The sequence below is a fragment of the Hoplias malabaricus genome, chromosome X2, assembly GCF_029633855.1.
Source record: "Hoplias malabaricus isolate fHopMal1 chromosome X2, fHopMal1.hap1, whole genome shotgun sequence".
NCBI lineage: Eukaryota > Metazoa > Chordata > Actinopteri > Characiformes > Erythrinidae > Hoplias > Hoplias malabaricus.
The window spans coordinates 27,603,450-27,621,749 of NC_089819.1; the positions used below are offsets into that span (position 1 = coordinate 27,603,450).

The 18,300-nt window shown below is 46.7% G+C and overlaps 1 protein-coding gene across 1 annotated transcript in view; it reads right to left on the reverse strand.

Moving 5' to 3' along the window:
• LOC136676266 (dynein axonemal heavy chain 10-like) overlaps positions 1 to 18,300 on the reverse strand; it is a 133,516-nt gene that overhangs the window by 62,270 nt on the left and 52,946 nt on the right. Inside the window, exons 26-41 of the mRNA XM_066653128.1 lie at positions 17,954 to 18,187; positions 17,156 to 17,278; positions 16,133 to 16,366; positions 14,511 to 14,734; positions 12,460 to 12,729; positions 11,384 to 11,567; positions 8,997 to 9,131; positions 8,257 to 8,409; positions 7,823 to 8,011; positions 7,319 to 7,465; positions 4,806 to 4,997; positions 3,948 to 4,066; positions 2,246 to 2,404; positions 1,517 to 1,652; positions 678 to 800; positions 461 to 592 (exon numbers count right to left, since the gene is read on the reverse strand). Coding sequence (XP_066509225.1) covers positions 461 to 592; positions 678 to 800; positions 1,517 to 1,652; positions 2,246 to 2,404; positions 3,948 to 4,066; positions 4,806 to 4,997; positions 7,319 to 7,465; positions 7,823 to 8,011; positions 8,257 to 8,409; positions 8,997 to 9,131; positions 11,384 to 11,567; positions 12,460 to 12,729; positions 14,511 to 14,734; positions 16,133 to 16,366; positions 17,156 to 17,278; positions 17,954 to 18,187 — 2,754 coding nt within the window. The remainder of the gene's footprint in view (positions 1 to 460; positions 593 to 677; positions 801 to 1,516; positions 1,653 to 2,245; positions 2,405 to 3,947; positions 4,067 to 4,805; positions 4,998 to 7,318; positions 7,466 to 7,822; positions 8,012 to 8,256; positions 8,410 to 8,996; positions 9,132 to 11,383; positions 11,568 to 12,459; positions 12,730 to 14,510; positions 14,735 to 16,132; positions 16,367 to 17,155; positions 17,279 to 17,953; positions 18,188 to 18,300) is intronic.

Sequence of the window (18,300 nt, forward strand, 5' to 3'; positions counted from 1 at the left end):
CTGAAGTCTTGAATTGAGTGGGAAACAGGCAGCGCTGAGTCTCCTCATTTCCCAAATGCTTGAAATGTGTGAGTAAAAGAAAGGTGATGGAGCTCAGCGAAACTCGCCTCCGTTCTGACGTTTTTAGAGTGTTACAGGTGTTGGATTGTGTATTTGTTGATTTTTACAAAATAAACTCAATTTGTTCAGGGGTCAGTGTGGGGTTTAGTTGCAGTGTTTACAGCAAAGTAATATATTCATCATCGTTCCTACTCAGTGAATCCTAGTTGTGAAGATTCCGCTGATTCCTCCTGAGAATCACATTGGCTTATTGTCGCAGTTACGGATGTCTTACACGCCTTAAGATTTGGATCGCGTAACTATTGTGCTATCGGGTCCGGCCCAAACACAGACAAAAATGTCATCAGTGCCAACAGAAATGTAGCTCATATGAAACATGTCCCTGACCCTACTAACGCACCATGTTTAAATCGGTCTGAGGGACGATGGTCTTCAGCCTCTCTCCTTGAACACCGTCCACTATTCCCTCCACTACCCTGTCGATGGCGCTGGGAACATACTTCTCAAACAGTTTTCTCAGGTCTGCTTGCTCCTGGAAACAGAAAAGATGCTCATTTGCATACACTGGATCCCTGAATGTTAGAGGACGAGAGGGAAGAAGAAGGCAGAGGACTTACTTTCACAGGTCTGTTGTTAACCCACTTTTGCCAATAAGGGGCATAGCGCAGGTTTTTGGGGTCCACAAACACCATTCCACAGCGGGACACCGTGGCAGGGGAGGCATACTGCAGGTCTCCAACCTGGAATCAAAAAGCCTACGGTCATACAACTGTAATGCAGCTGTAATAAGGTGACATTTGCTTAGTTAAAGATTACAAAAAGAACCTAAAACTGAAGCCGTGTGAAAAGTGAAGAGTTTATTGGGCGCTGCGTTGGTTCTGAGCTCCATCAGGAAAAAGCTGCAGAAGACTGTGATGGGTTTGTTCTGTTCTTGGGGACAATACTGTGTCCAAACGTCAGTGTGAGTGTGGGTTTAGACCAGTTGCAGACGGAGAATTTGAGGTTAGTGATTGGGAACGGAGTGTAGTAGCCCTTAGGACTTGTGGCTTATTTCAGTCATTTTTGTTTACTTCTGATTTTGAACAATTTTTACCATGCCTTTTTTTTATGTCTCTCTTCAGCTCTCTCTCTCTCTGTCTCTCTCTCTCTCTCTCTCTCTCTCTCTGCCCCTCCCACACACCCTTACTGTATTCAGTTTGTAGTAAAGAGTCAGAAAATTCCCAATCTTTTTTATGCTTCTTTTAAAGACGAGAAATGGCTAAGATTTAAGATTTACTTAATATTTTTCGTTAAATAAACGGAGCTAACACAAAATGACAAAATGGTGGGAGAATGTTTGAATTTTTAATACAATTAAACGTTACATAAAACCACTTTAAAACGTATCTGTACAACGTCACCCCCTAAAAAACTACAAATTTGGACTTTAAAATGCTGAACACGAGTCCATAAACACCTCAAAGAGAAGAGCGCAGTGGCTCTGCAGGCGGATCCTCTCTCCGTTAGCTAGCGTTAGCAGTTTGTTGTCATCCATCACCGAGTTCATATTCTCCACCCAAAGAGCATCCACATCGCCATCAAACAGGATGTACCTGCGGGAACCAGCCACACACGACACAACACATCTGATGCTACACAACTGATGTTTCATTAAAGTGCCACATGATTAAAAACATGAGCTAATACACTACACTGCACGCGTGGGCTGTAGTTAAACAGAGCTTACGCTTGTGGTGGAGGTGATGTCCACTGCTCTGCTTGGGCCCCTGATTCCCAAATTACTCCAAAACATGGAAACTAGGGACTCCACTGGCAAGGGACCATTTTAAATGAAACCTGGAGGAGCAGGATGGCCCGACTCTTAAGTGAACTGACAATCATTGCACCCTGAGGAAGCCGAATGCTCATTCCCATGTGAAGGCAATAGAGCATTGGTCCGTGCTGCAGAGCAAACCCACTTCACATACCACAGGCCACACTGGGTCCTGTAGGGTATGAGGTGTACCCTCGGTGTCCATGGTCCACGCTGAATCTGTGGTGGCACAAGCCGTACCCTGTGACAATTACGCCGTCTCTGTACCATGAATGTAGAGACCAGAGTAAATCAAACAGTGCCCTGTGGCATGTTTTAAAAAAGCTGATGTGTGCATGTTGTTGGACGGCAGACGTGAGCAGACAAGGCTACCTTCTCTCCTTCTTGTCCGTAGGCCTGTTGATGTCTCTAAAAATGTTGGAGAGTATCCCGTCTGTCCAGTCGCGTGTCAATGGGTCCAGGACACCGTAGAGCTCGATCACACTCATGGCTTTAGGGTTCAGCGAATACATTTTGGTCAGAAGTCCAAGCCTGGAGTTACACAGTTCACACTCAGAGGTCAAAAAAGCAAACACAGCAGTTTATTGTCTGTAGAATTCATCACTGTTGGAACAAAAACATTTACCTTTGTGGGCCAAGCCCCCAGAACCCAGATGGAAGGGTCTCATTACATCTCACAGGTGGCCATGCCTTGTCTCACCTGTGAGGTAATGAACCAGGCAGGAAGCAACTTCAACCTACTGCTGTGCTGGGGGCCACATGACACTCCTCACTTGGTTTGAGCTCTGAGTATCTACTGGCACCAGCTCTGTGGGAAACACCTGGCAAAGGTGCACTGATGGGTATAAAGTGCCTGAGGGACTTGAGGCGGGAGATTGGAAGAGAGACAGTGTTTATTTGGAGAGGCCTTACCACAGTCATTTTTTTATGTTTTGGCACATTCTGAGAATGCAATCTGTTCTTTGCACTGTGATTGAATGAACCAGTTGACTTCTTTTTAAAGACAATGTCTACGACTGTGGGGGAAAGGCTGCTCTCTGGTTTGTTTAAGTTCAGAAGCTGGGTGGAGCGGTGTGTGTGAGTAAGAAGCGACTGTATCTTTTAAGGTGCAGCGGTGTGTGTGAGTAAGAAGTGACTGTATCTTTTAAAGTGCAGCGGTGTGTGTGAGTAAGAAGTGACTGTATCTTTTAATGTGGAGCAGTGTGTGTGAGTAAGAAGCGACTGTATCTTTTAAGGTGGAGCGGTGTGTGTGAGTAAGAAGCGACTGTATCTTTTAAGGTGGAGCAGTGCGTGTAAGTAAGAAGCGACTGTATCTTTTAAGGTGGAGTGGTGCGTGTGAGTAAGAAGCGTCTGTTTCTTTTAAGGTGGAGCGGTGCGTGTGAGTAAGAAGCAAGAAGCGACTGTATCTTTTAAGGTGGAGCGGTGCGTGTGAGTAAGAAGCGACTGTATCTTTTAAGGTGGAGCGGTGTGTGTGAGTAAGAAGCGACTGTATCTTTTAAGGTGGAGCGGTGCGTGTGAGTAAGAAGCGACTGTATCTTTTAAGGTGGAGCGGTGCGTGTGAGTAAGAAGCGACTGTATCTTTTAAGGTGCAGCGGTGTGTTTGAGTAAGAAGTGACTGTATCTTTTAATGCCATTTCTCGGCCATTAGCAGAGAGAGCGAAAACGTAGCATATCGCACAGAGACCTTGTGCTTTTTATCCATTTAAAGACATTTAAAGGGCTTCGTAACCACATCAGACCAGTTTCCAGCGCAAAGAGTAGCTCATGGAGAGGACATCTCCTGACTGACATGTGAATGGAACATATTCTGCATGTTTTGCACAATGGAACACATTGGACTCATAAGGAAACATCGAATACAGCAGAATCTGAACGGCTCGTTTTATCCAATGTTTTTGCAGCTGACAGAAAAATGACTGGGGGTCTTGTTTCACAATGTGTGGGCTGGTGTGCTCCGGATTCACACTTTAATGTGCACATGTACTGAACTAGGGATTCTTTCATAATATGCCCCCTTTAAGGTTTTGGTCCAGCAGTGATGAGAATATTTAAAATGTAAAGAAGCGATGGAGACCTGGTCTGGGCCTGGCACAGAGTGTTAATGACCACAGACTTCCCTCCTCCTGTGGGGCCCACCACCATGGTTGTGTGTCTGGTCATCATTGTCTCGTACATCTGGACCACTTTATCCACCTGCAGACAGACAGAGCGGGTGAAACGACTGATCAAGCACGACCTAAGGCTGATGCTGATATTTCATACAATCATTTGCAAAATTTAAAGCTAGGAAGCTTAACTTGGTTCACGCTGAGGACTATTTCACTCTCTTAAAAAGACACTATGAGGGGGAACGGTGTTACTCTGCTGTTGCAGGTCTACAGCAAAATGGACTGTTGTGTGAATATCAGTTCAGCAACGGACCACAACACCCACTGACTCCTCCCATAATGTACAGCGCAGCGAATCAGACACAAGCTCCTCGTTTAGGAACCGCCCGCTGACTCCTCCCATAACGTCCAGCGTCTTCTGAAATGCAGCCGATACAGATTGATCCACACAAACCCTTCTGTGTTAATGAAGCACAGACTGCATGCAGCAGCACGAATCAGCAGCGCCCCCTAGAGTTTAGTTTCACTGTGAGTTCTGTCTCTTGCTGCTAGAGAAACGGGAGGAGACTGGTGACTGGTCGGTGGGACTGTTCTATGTTCATCAAACAACATGTCTATCCCTCATCTTCCTGTGTGGGCTTCGCATGGGTCTGCATCAGTATATTTTTAGTAGAAGCCCAAGGTTAATAAGGCCATGAGATAGATTATAGAGTTATAAGACTTTTCAGAGAAATATAACACTAATAAATGAAGGCCTATAAAACGCAGTAACATGAATATTTAAATGTTTTGGCTGGATTTAGAGGAGACTGATGGGAGATCACCTGATTGGGAAGTAGGATGTATTTATTTTCCTGAAGGATGTTTTCCACAGCATCATTGAAGCTGGGATAGCGCACTCGAGGACAGTCCAAGCCCGGGAACAGATCCGAAATCAGCCCCAAAAACAGAGGAACATCCTCAAACACAAACTTAGGAAGATTCATGTCCCTCAGAGCTCGCATCAGCACCACATCCTGAGAGAGAGAGAGAGAGAGAGAGAGAGAGAGAGAGAGAGAGAGCACGAGAGAGAGAGAGAGAGAGAGAGAGAGATAGAGAGAGCACAAGAGAGAGAGAGAGAGAGAGAGAGAGAGAGGGAGAGAGAGAGAGAAAGACAGAGAGAGACAGAGAGAGAGAGAGAGAGAGAGAGAGAGAGAAAGAGAGGGCAAGAGAGAGAGTTTTTTGGATTCCTGAAAATCTTTATAAAAGTACAAACGTTAGTTAATTAATTAATGAGCAGCACAGCACTCACTCAGCTAGAAGAGAAATTGGGCATTGATGTGAAAGTACACTGTGCATATCATCCACAGAGCGCAGGAGCAATCGAGAGAGGGGAAATGCAAGAATCAAAAGCAAACTACAGAAATGTTGAAACAGGGCTCAATTGGGTGCAGGCGTTACCACTGGTGTTAATGTACCTTTTGAAGTTTGTTTGGCAGGCCACCGAGATTGGATTGGGTTTGGATCCACCAGGCCACGTGGACGACGTGGGACTCTCGGAAGACCACATGTCGTCCTATTGTAAGAAATTACTAACAATCTTACGTTCTGTTCACTCACAGGCAGCAGCAGCTTTAATTAAACCATTGAAACAGGAGACTGGGTGGTGAACAGGGAGCTCGGGAACGCTCACTGCAGGGGAATAAAAGTCAAATGTGTAGGATGAAGACATCCTAGATCAGTCAATAAAGGGTGTCCTAGAGATTGTGCTCTAGCAGCTAACTCAAAAACGTCCAATTATTCAGTCATACATCGTGAATGTCCCACATGGCGTAAGTCTTTCTTAATGTTGTCCCCTACAGAGATGAGTGTAAACCCAGATGATTATAATGATAGTTTGGACGCTCCCTATGAGTATGGTATATGGTATAATCAACAACGTCTGGCCAATATGACCCGTGAAACACTGAGAATTCTGGGGGAACAGTTGCACTAGACTTCACAAATGACATATCAGAACCGAATTGCCCTAGATATGATTTGGGCTGAAAAGGGAGGTGTATGTCACGTTTGGTGATCACTGCTGCACTTTCATTTCTAATCACACAGCAGCAAACGGGTCATTCACTGAGGCTATGAAGGAGTTAACAACTTTCACTGAGGAGTTGTATGAATTTTCAGGTGTAAATAATGAGTGGATGACATGGTTTGATTCCTATTTTGGTAAATGGGGAGCATTGGGGCTGAAACTATCTGTCGCTGTGATAATTTCTCTATTAGTAATGACACTAATCGGATGTTGATTATTCCCTGTATCAGAATTCTGATCATCAAAACTATTGAGCGTTCTGATACATTCAGTGTGGTGAGTGCAGACGTGTACATGGAGCTTCACCCTGCAGCCTCTGGTCACGAGAGACATCCGCTGGAAGAAATGTCTCTTGAAATGCCCCCCGCCAGTCTGTGCCTCACTGGAGCATGACTCCTCTGATGATGAGGAGTAACTCTTTACATTGAGACTCACTTTTCATTTGTTAATGCTGATTTCAAGTTGATTTTATGATTTTTATGGTCTTAAAATAATCATTTGATCTGATCAACGGCTGAAGGTCAACTCTCACCGTTTTTCCTGACAGCAATAAAGTTGGAGATAATGAGGCACCAATAAGGGAACGTTTGTGTTGATGGAACGAGACGTGATGTAATAACACCCACATGGCACATGATGGTGTACGTGACTGGGGTCCTATATATTGCTTGACTCTGTTCAATAAAGAGGAGAGCTAAGAGAGAATTCTTGACTATGTCTCTTTATTCCTCTGGTCTCCACAAATAATTCTTTGAGCATCGATCTTCCTTCCTGGTGATACTTAGAGATTAATTTTAGAATTCCCATAACAATTGACAGCAATACAAATGTGTTATTTTTCCATTACAGATGGCCTTTCTCAGTATCTGAAAAAAAATAATTCACAGACATGATGTAACTCAGCCTTGTTATTCATAATAATGCTGTTACAACTGTGTATGATGAAATATGCTAATGAGAGGATTACAGCTACACGAAGTGCCACATGCCATTCATTTGATTTCGGTGACGTCCAACTGTTACCCTGCAGTTCCCTTTTCTGCCAGCAGGACGGGCCCGCGGACCACTAGAGGGTGCTTAACGGCCCACTACTGGTCAGTGGCCCATAGCTTGAGAACCCCTTGTGTAGAATTTGCAGTTTGTTTTTAGCTAAAACAGACCAATGGTGTATTCATTCACTTCTCCATACATCCAGGCCACTAGGTGTCAGTAGAAGAAGAAGAACAAAGATAAAATAACTGATTCCACCTCTAAGCTGCATCTCCTCACCTCGCTGAGATCAGGGGAACCTCTCTTCAGTTCTCCTGCCATCACCAGCACAGACTTCAGCGCTCGCAACCCAAAATCATAGTGCGACTGTTTGGAGAGCTGCTCTCGCGCCAGTTTATAGAGAACCGTCATCTTCTTCGCCAACACCTGCAACTCGCCAAGCACAACATCGACTGGTCAGTGGATCACGGCGGGACAGAGGGTAGTGTCCTATACAAATGCATTGATCTAAGGTCCGCCCACATGTGTTCTTCCATGATTACTGTTGGTAGGTTGGTCAAGCTTTACACAACAGTGGTAAAAAATCCCATTCAAGCTAATGAGAATAAAACACTGACTGTGGTGTGAGGTGTGTGGAGAAATCCAAGGCTCTACATTTAATTTCATTAACAGCGACCTCTAAAGTATGTTCAACCTACCGGAGGAAAGATGAAAATAGGATGGATATGTCAGTTGTACACACAGGAGTTAAATATAAAGACTTGGAGTGGTCTTAGATGTCACCTTAGCCATGAGGAAGCCCTCAGAGAAGAGCATGATCTCGCAGATCTGCTGTAGGTCAGGGACGATGACGACAACCGGACGAAACAGAGCCTTCACCGACTCGGGCAGCTCTGTGCGTCCAGCGTAGCCGGGGTTCATGGTGATGAAGATGCCCATTCTGGAGTCCAAACTGATCTCCTGACCCTCAAACTGTCAGGCAATCACAATATGACACAGTGTTTACACAGACTCTCTGCTGAATCTACCAGAGACCACCCCCAGTGGGAGCAGGCCATCCTCTTTAAAAAGAATAAAAATAAAACCAGTCAAATGATGCTGGGATCTTTTCTCAGAAGTTATACCATCACAGTAGACTGTTTAACTAGACAAACTGGCAGCTGGCATCATCCAAAATATGTGCTAATCTGATCAGTTCATTTAATATCTGGACTTACATGGAACCTCTTGAGGCGCAAGATGAGCGCATTGCGGATGGTCTGTATCTGAGAAGAGATGACGGAGAGCACTGAAGCGTCGATACGATTAAACTCATCAAAACAGCCCCATGCTCCACACTGAGCCAGGCCTGAAAAGATCTTTCCCACTGCCTACAGGAGAGAGAGAGAGAGAGAGAGAGAGAGAGAGAAAGAGAGAGAGACAGAGAGAGAGAGACAGAGAGTGAGAGTTAGAGAGAGAGAGAGTGAGAGAGACGGAGAGTGAGAGTTAGAGAGAGACAGAGAGAGAGAGAGTTAGAGTGAGAGTTAGACAGACAGTGTGAGAGTGAGAGAGAGAGAGAAAGAGAGAGATAGACACAGAGAGAAAGAGAGGGAGAGAGAGACACAGAGAGTTACAGACTGTAGTTCATCTGTTGCTCTGCATGCTTTGTTGCCTCCCTTTCCCCCTGTCCCTCGGCGCTCTGGACCCCCACAGAGGGGTGCTGCTAGAAATTGCTCCTGTGAAAGTCTGAACCATTGAACAACAGGCTGAAAGACTAACAGAGTCTGTAGAACAACAGAATGACTTCAATCTGTAACTGAACAACCACAGAGAGGTCAGGGGAACTGATCAAACACAGTGTAGAAACAAGGAGGTGATTTTAATGTTATGGCTGATATATGTAACACATGTAATTCTGCTCTGGGAGATCATTGTGTGCACTAAAGAACCCACAGTGAGTGCAGATTTGTGCTCTTACCATATGGTCCATGCCTTCTCCACAGTTGGTGACCACACACAGCAGACCCAGAGCCTTGGCCAGATCTTTAGTGGACTCAGTTTTCCCAGTTCCTGCAGGTCCAGCTGGAGCTCCACCCAGAAACATAGACAAGGCCTAGACACAGAACATCACATGCCTCCTTACTGACACAAAAATACCTGCCCAGAGAGAGTCACACACTGCAACATCCTGCCGTCTGGCTCTTCGTCTCCCTGTACATGTCCCTGTGGTTGTTTCAGTCTTTTATTCATTCATTCATTCATTATCTGTATCCCTTATCCAGTTCAGGGTCGCGGTGGGTCCAGAGTCTACCTGGAATCATTGGGCGCAAGGCGTGAATACACCCTGGAGGGGCGCCAGTCCTTCACAGGGCAACACAGACACACACACATTCACTCACACACTCACACCTACGGACACTTTTGAGTCGCCAATCCACCTAACAACGTGTGTTTTTGGAACGTGAGAGGAAACCGGAGCACCCGGAGGAAACCCACGCGGACACAGAGAGAACACACCACGCTCCTCACAGACAGTCACCCGGAGAAAACCCACACAGACACAGAGAGAACACACCACACTCCTCACAGACAGTCACCCGGAGGAAACCCACGCGGACACAGAGAGAACACACCACGCTCCTCACAGACAGTCACCCGGAGGAAACCCACACAGACACAGAGAGAACACACCACGCTCCTCACAGACAATCACCCGGAGGAAACCCACACAGACACAGAGAGAACACACCACACTTCTCACAGACAGTCACCCGGAGGAAACCCACGCGGACACAGAGAGAACACACCACACTCCTCACAGACAGTCACCCGGAGGAAACCCACACAGACACAGAGAGAACACACCACACTTCTCACAGACAGTCACCCGGAGGAAACCCACGCAGACACAGAGAGAACAAACCACACTCCTCACAGACAGTCACCCGGAGGAAACCCACACAGACACAGAGAGAACACACCACAGTCCTCACAGACAGTCACCCAGAGGAAACCCACACAGACACAGAGAGAACACACCACACTCCTCACAGTCACCAGGAGGAAACCCACGCAGACACAGAGAGAACAAACCACACTCCTCACAGACAGTCACCCGGAGGAAACCCACACAGACACAGAGAGAACACACCGCAGTCCTCACAGACAGTCACCCAGAGGAAACCCACACATACACAGAGAGAACACACCACACTCCTTACAGTCACCCGGAGGAAACCCACGCAGACAGGGAGAGAACACACCACAGTCCTCACAGACAGTCACCCGGAGGAAACCCACACAGACACAGAGAGAACACACCACACTCCTCACAGACAGTCACCCGGAGCGGGAATCGAACCCACAACCTCCAGGACCCTGGAGCTGTGTGACTGCGCCACCGTGCCGCCCAATAGTTTTTTTAATATGTTTTCTATTTTTGCTTGTAATTTATACTGCTATACACTGCCCCGCCCCCTCATTACTATCCCCAGGGGTTCGTGATCTGTGTTGATGACATTTATACATTTATACCCTGCTGTTTCCCTTTGTCCTTGCCCTGCGTTGTTGTTGTTGTTGGTGGTGGTTGTGACCTTGCGGTCGTGATCCGTGTTCTTTCTTCATTGTAAGTATCAGTGTTCTTAGTCATGTTTTTGGTTTTCCCACCTACTTGTGTGTCCTGTTACTGAGAAAGTGTGGTGCTATTGGTCTTGTTGTGCTACCACAGACCTAGCTCCCCCAACTCAGAAGAACTCTTGTAACTCTGAAATTTGAAAGGAGGGAAGCTCTGGTGAGGATTACACTCCAACCTGGAGGAACAGGGCTGCGTTAAAACTGTGTTAAAAAGTGAGGGAATGCCTAGAACCCTGTAGAATAGGAATGCACAATTTCGAGAGCCCACCCTCAGTGCACCAGTGGTGGGATACAAACCAATGTGGAGCAAACGTGGTTCATATCCCATGTCTAGAAATGTGTTGGTGGCGTCTGTGGAGTGTGAGGCAAACCCTCACTTAAGAGTAAGACATGAAATCCCTTTCTTCCGGGCTGGAGTTTCAGAGTTCCAGGAGTTCCTTGGAGTCTGCGTTGAAAGTTACATGCACAATCCTTTGGAAAAGTCTGCACACTTCTGTGAGGTCACAACAACAATGAATTAAGTATGGGTTGTGTTTGCCTCATCACTGTGGATCTTCTGAATGGTTCTGAAACCACACCACATCAAACCGTTACTCCAGCTCTCTGAGACCAGGAGTCCTAAGGGAGCACCACTGGCCTCGCCCTCTGGCCCTTTCCCTCCCCTCATCACACGGCACAGTTCAGACAGTTTCTCAGTCCTTTAATAAACACATGAAAGCCACATGCTTTTACCTGTGTGAGAGTGAGGTAGATGCGATCCGTCAGCGGCGTGATGACCAGACGTCCGTTCAGACCCATGTACTCGTATCCGTAAGAGAAATGAGCCGAGCACTGACGCACAAACAGATCATCCGGCTCCTTGTCCCAGTAAAACCGCAGCTGACTCTCCCACTCAAACTCACGAGCGTCTGTGATACTGCACATCATCACATCAGGAGGAGTTAGGAGGACAGTACTCGCAGTTTTTCCACCTTTAACATTCGCTGACTAAACACTGCCCTGAGCTGTCTTCATGAGTGTAAAACCTTATGTCACTGACAGGGTTGGGCTGTATAACCATAATACTGTATACCACTGTATTTTTGGAAGGTATCTCGGAATGAGGGCTGTACTTATGAGATTTCACGTCTTTAAGAACATGGCGAAAGAGTTCATTCGAGAGCCACAGGGAGGGGGCGCTGTGGGAGCTCACTGACTGCTGATGTCACACTCTGTAAACGGGTGGGGGATAAAACACAAGCCCAGTCTCCCCCCGCAGTGAGAGTTTAGAGCTGAGTTTGGGTTAAAACAGAGAGGAATGAAGCTGAAAACAGACAAAACACTCAGAAGAGCCTTCACTCGACTCTGTGCTCACAGCTGTGAGGCTTTATCTCTTAATGTGTGTGATTTGAGCCTCAGTTTCACTGGAGAATCATCTGACACAAGTGTCTGTTAGCGCCAGCTGTGTTTCTAAACAGCGTAGAACCGTCTTATTTCACTTATTTTAGAACTCCTCTGTTCTTCCAGCAGCAGGCGCTGAAACCTGCTCTCTCTCAGAAACGGTTTTTATCGTCAGCACGTGTCGGTGTGCGCTGTCGGGCTGTGCTCAGCTGAACTGCACAGCGCTGAAAACCCTTCACTCAGGCTCACACAGCCAACGATGCACCCCATGGTAATACTGTATACTCTGTTAATATTAAGAGGTGGTTTGACGGTATGTAATTTGTGCCCAACCCTAGTCACTGATCTTAAGATTTCAGCGCCCTCAGTCAGCAGTGACAGACCATAACCGCAGTAGCTTTACAGAGTTCCTCGCTTCTGTGCTGTACCTGTCTCTGACGAAGCTGTCCACAATATCCCTGGCGTGAACATCGATGATGAGGACGGTGTTGAGTTTGCGCCTATCGTTCTTCTTTAACGGCTGCGTGATGCGTCTGACCAGGTCATCAATCTGCTGGTGCATTTTCTTGGCGTAGAGTTTCAGAGCCTGTTTATCACCAGCGCTCAACTTGTGGAAGACATCCTCCACCTCCCAGGTCCACCACACCTGGTTCCCCGCCAGAACCACCATGCCCTGGTAGTCCAGCATCCAGTCCACCCTAAAGTCCAAACGCCAAAACATATAAAAAAAAAGAAAAAATAAACAATACAGAATGCCCACCCTCATTTTGAGAAGGTATTTCTATTTTCTCATTGCTTTCGTCTTTTCAGCACTACTTTATCTTTCTTGGCAAAGGAGATTGGTAAAGCTATACGTTTCAGTCTGGATGGTATTCACAAGAGCATTCACAAAGGTATTAAGCTCAGGACAGTGCAACTAATAAAGCAAACGCTGGCTTACACACACATACTGCTCTTTGTTTGTTTGAGCCCAGTGTTGACCAGAGGAGGATGGTTTCCCCTCCTGAGTCTTGAGCTGCGTTCATTATTGCTCCCTGTTACAGAAATAGTGCAATATGTCCTATGTACTACATTGTGTCCTGTTGTTCGAAATATCAGGGGGACGTTGCCCTCCCTACAAAGTTCACAACGAAACCCCCATAACGCATCACAACCTAACCTCACCTTAACAATCGACTCGCTCTCACTTTTTCCGGCAAGGGTTGCTAGGAACCTGTGAGTTATGTTCGACGACCAGCTATCATTTATACACCAAGTGGCCTCTGTTGTCCACTCCTGTCACTTTGCACTTTACAACATCAGACAAATTAGACCGTTTCTAACGCAACGTGCCCCTCAACACCTAGTGCAGGCTGTGGTCGTCTCGCGTCTTGACTACTGCAATGCAGTGCTAACGGGCCTTCCAGCCTGTGCTCTAAAACCATTACAGATGATCCAGGATGCAGCAGCACGTCTGGTCTTCAACAATCCAAAAAGGGCACATGTCACCCCACTGCTCATTGAGCTCCACTGGCCTCCGGTTGCTGCTCGCATCAAATATAAAGCCTGCACGACCGCTTACAAGGTGATGACAGAGCAGGCGCCCTACGACCTGCATTTGCTCCTAAAGGCCTATGCCCCACCTCGGCCACTGCGCTCCCCCACCGAACGTCGCCTTGCTTTACCCAACATCCACACTAAGCAATCCAGACTGTTCTCTTCCATAGTTCCCAGATGGTGGAACTGCTAAATGAAATAAAGTAAATAAAGTAAGTAATATGAAGTGTACAGATGGTGTACACTGAAATTTCTAATGTGTACCCTGATGCAATTCGGCGGTGTCTTACTTACTACAAAGAAGTCGTTATGTTTTGTCAGAAATGTCCCAGAGCAGCAGGAACACACAGATGGCCCACAGCAGTTATATCTACAAATAATACTCATATAGATGTTTTTATATTTTAAGAAATATCAGTGGATCTAGAGCATTGCTATACAGTGCTGTTTGATGTTACAGAATACGAACGCCTCACACACAGGTCTATTGCTGTTTTCTGAAGCAGTGTTTCTGGACGTAGTGTCTGAAGTCTTCCCCTAGTCAGTTCACTATGTAGCATATGCTATATAGTAAATAGCGAATGAGTGTACGAGTGACCCATTCCGAACAAAACACTGATCCCTCTCACTGGCAGTGGCACCCACTTGGGGATCAGTGGGTCAGAATTCTGTAAAGCTGCTTTGTCCTGTTTAAAGCTGTAAACAGAACTCTACAAATAAAACTAAACTCAACTAAAAATGGGATTGAGTTCATTTGTTGTTGTTGTTGTTGCTGGAAAAACATAGAACGTCTGAGACGTCTTTCTCTTTCTCTCACTGTGATGATGTAAGAAAAGCGGGACTGAAAGGACACCACAGGACTTAGTACGGCACTGAGGATTTGGCTGTGTGTTAAGCTGTGTGTTAAGCTAGAGTCCATTAAATGGGTCAGAGACGGACGCACCTGCTCTTCTTGTGGTTATAGAAGAAAATGGCCTCTTTGGTGATGAGTCTGTTGGTTCTCCTCATCTCCAGCAGAACAGCGGTCATCCAGTCCTCCACTCGGCCGTCTGCAGGGACGGACTGCTTTAGTTCCATCACCTCCCCCTCGGCCGAGACCAGAGCCGCCGCCACCTGCTCTCCGTTCGCTCCCTCCTCGAACTGCAGAGACGCAATGTTGTCGTACATCTGAGGAGTGCAGAGGGAACACAATAAAACAGGTGATGTTTACTGCTCATCTAAAGACGGGGTCAGGTAGGGTCACTCCTGTTGTTACTACATTAGTCACAGAGTGATTTATTAATTATTTTGATGATTAATCAAGTATTGAAATTCCATGTTAAATCTGAAAATCTTTATTTATACAGCATTATTCAGAGTAATCAAATTCAAAATTAAAAGAACATTACAGAGCGACACAGTGGAGCAGCAGGGTGTGGGTTTGAGTCCCGCTCCGGGGACTGAGTGTGATGTGTTCTCTCTGTGTCTGCGTGGTTTTCCTCCGGGTGACTGTCTGTGAGGAGTATGATGTGTTCTCTCTGTGTCTGCGTGGGTTTCCTCCGGGTGACTGTCTGTGAGGAGTGTGGTGTGTTCTCCCTGTGTCTGCGTGGGTTTCCTCCGGGTGACTGTCTGTGAGGAGTGTGGTGTGTTCTCTCTGTGTCTGTGTGGGTTTCCTCCGGGTGACTGTCTGTGAGGAGTGTGGTGTGTTCTCTCTGTGTCTGCGTGGGTTTCCTCCGGGTGACTGTCTGTGAGGAGTGTGGTGTGTTCTCTCTGTGTCTGCGTGGGTTTCCTCCAGGTGACTGTCTGTGAGGATTGTGGTGTGTTCTCTCTGTGTCTGTGTGGGTTTCCTCCGGGTGACTGTCTGTGAGGAGTGTGGTGTGTTCTCCCTGTGTCTGCGTGGGTTTCCTCCGGGTGACTGTCTGTGAGGAGTGTGGTGTGTTCTCTCTGTGTCTGTGTGGGTTTCCTCCGGGTGACTGTCTGTGAGGAGTGTGGTGTGTTCTCTCTGTGTCTGCGTGGGTTTCCTCCGGGTGACTGTCTGTGAGGAGTGTGGTGTGTTCTCTCTGTGTCTGCGTGGGTTTCCTCCAGGTGACTGTCTGTGAGGATTGTGGTGTGTTCTCTCTGTGTCTGTGTGGGTTTCCTCCGGGTGACTGTCTGTGAGAAGTGTGGTGTGTTCTCCCTGTGTCTGCGTGGGTTTCCTCCGGGTGACTGTCTGTGAGGATTGTGGTGTGTTCTCTCTGTGTCTGCGTGGGTTTCCTCCGGGTGACTGTCTGTGAGGAGTGTGGTGTGTTCTCCCTGTGTCTGCGTGGGTTTCCTCCGGGTGACTGTCTGTGAGGATTGTGGTGTGTTCTCTCTGTGTCTGCGTGGGTTTCCTCCGGGTGCTATGGTTTCCTGCCACGCTCAAAAACACACATTGGTAGGTGGATTGGAGAGCGAATGTGTGAGCGAGAGTGAGTGTGTGAGCGAATGTGTGAGTGTGTGTCTCCCTGTGAAGGACTGGCGCCCCCTCCAGTGTGTGTTCCCGGCTTGTGCCCAGTGATTGTTATATAGGGACAAACCTTTGGACACATGTGGTGTGAGTGTCAGTACCTTGATCATGTGCTCCTGGACACAGGACGGCTCGCTGCTCCCCAGAATGCTGAGCAGCTCGTCGTCGGAGATGAAAAAGAAGCGAGGGAAAGCGTTGCGTTTGGAGTCCAGGTAGTCATTTAGGCTTTTCTGACAGCGCTCCAATCCATCGCTGAGGTTCTGCAGGTCCGCCAGGCGATTTGGGACGAGACAGCACTTTTTTATGCCTGGATCCCTCACCGTGTCAGACATTATCTGAAGACACACAGAAGGTCAGCTCATTTACTACAGATTCTACCCAAGTCCAGAGCGTGGGCAACAGGCTTCAACGTCTTTGGAGAAAATAAGAAAAAGTGAAAAATTTGCTTAATTCAAAAACAGGAATTTATTTGATTTCTGGAAATGTATTTATTTTTTATTTATGATCTTGGCCCAATACAAAACTACTTACACCGGTGTCTTGAGTTATTTATACCGGGACGTTAGCTAACAGAAATCACTGGAAATACCAGGTGACTTGGACAGTGGTCATTCAGGGTAGGGATGGTGGGATTAAATGGGCCATATTTTGTCCTGTGTTTTTTTTTTTTATTTTGTGTGTTGTGACTGTGCTTTCTCTCTCTGGGAGGGTGGAATGCCCCCCCCCCCCATCTCTCTGCTCACAGTGCTACAGGTTTCTGGCAGCTGATGTGACAAATCTGGAGAATCTGCATTCTCCTCCAGCGCGTTAAACTGTTCAGGCTTCACTCTTTTCTTAGGAAGCATGTGTGTGATCAGAGGAGACTCACTGAAGGAAGGAAACACTAGCTGAGGGAGGGAGGCCATTAGCTGGGGACAAAAATCTGTGAAAATCTTGGGGATAAACACAAATTAAAAGCAAAAAAGATAAAACCAAATTGGGAATAAAAAGCTGTGATTTGGCTAAAGAGAAACTGACTGTGAAAATGAAAGTCTGCACCGGGACACGGAACGGAGCCAAAGTGTGATCCGTGAGCGAAGCAAGAAAAAGAAAACGTTTAGGAAACGTTTCAGAGGTTCCTTTACCTTTTTGAACATTTTATCAATGTTGTCGAACTTCTTGGCTTCCTCCGGCAGCTGAGAGCGGATGTCTCCTCCGATGAAGATGCTCTCCAGGTACATCCACTTCTTCTGCACTAACATCCAAACCTGCAGCGTGTCCGAGAAAAAGAACCTCTCATTACAGACCAAGGCTCAGCTTGTGATAGAATGCATTAATTCAAGTGTATACCGCTATTGTTTCTGTTTTTATTTTCATTTATCCTACTATTTTAAAGCCCGGGAAGGATGAAAGTCAATGTTGTGATGGGACGGCTGGCAGAAGAACGTTGTGTACACAGAGTCCGGTGGCCTGTCAGTCTTTGTATCGTTACAGAAAGGGTTCAGACAAGGTGCTACGCTGACAGTGGGCAAACTGAGCACAGAGTGATGTTGAGGTGATTAATGAAAACTTGGCAGACCACTGAACTCCACCAGGAACGGGAGTGTAACCATTACTCCACACACTGATGAGTCTACGGCCCGTCTATGACTCTGTGACATGGTGAAGCTGTACTCAAACAAACGATAACTACAATAAAGCTGCTCTTTTCTTTCTCTCTTTGTTGGTCTTGTCTCTTTCCTTTTCTCAGACTTTTCTTTATTCTTCTTTCTCTCTTTGCTTCACCTTGAACCGTTTTACTGCCTGGCCCTACACATGGGGCAGTGTTTGCTTGTTGAAATTGTATTACAGTGTTATGAAATAACTGCAGAGTGTCTTTGAGTCAACGACATGTTAATAATTTAGCCATAAATCTTTCTACAACACTCTTTTCCACCTCTGACCTCTATAACCTCTCTGATGAGAGACAGGCTCTTCTCCCACTGCTGGATGCTGCCGAGGAAAGGCCCCACGAAGCGGCTGCCCGCCATGCTCTGCAGGTTCATGGCGTTATCGTCTAAGCTCTGCAGGATCTCATCCACGGAGCCCAGAATGGAACCGCGTTCCTGAGAGCCTTTAAAGTATCGCTGCAAGTTGAACTTCATGCTCTCCCACGTGTCCACCACCTCCTTCACACCCTGTAGAAAAAGACAAATACAGGAGCAGTGTATAGATTACAGCACACTGCACACACACACAGCAGCCAGAGGCAGCTGTGGCCTTGAGGTTAGAGAAGCGAGCTTGAGACTGG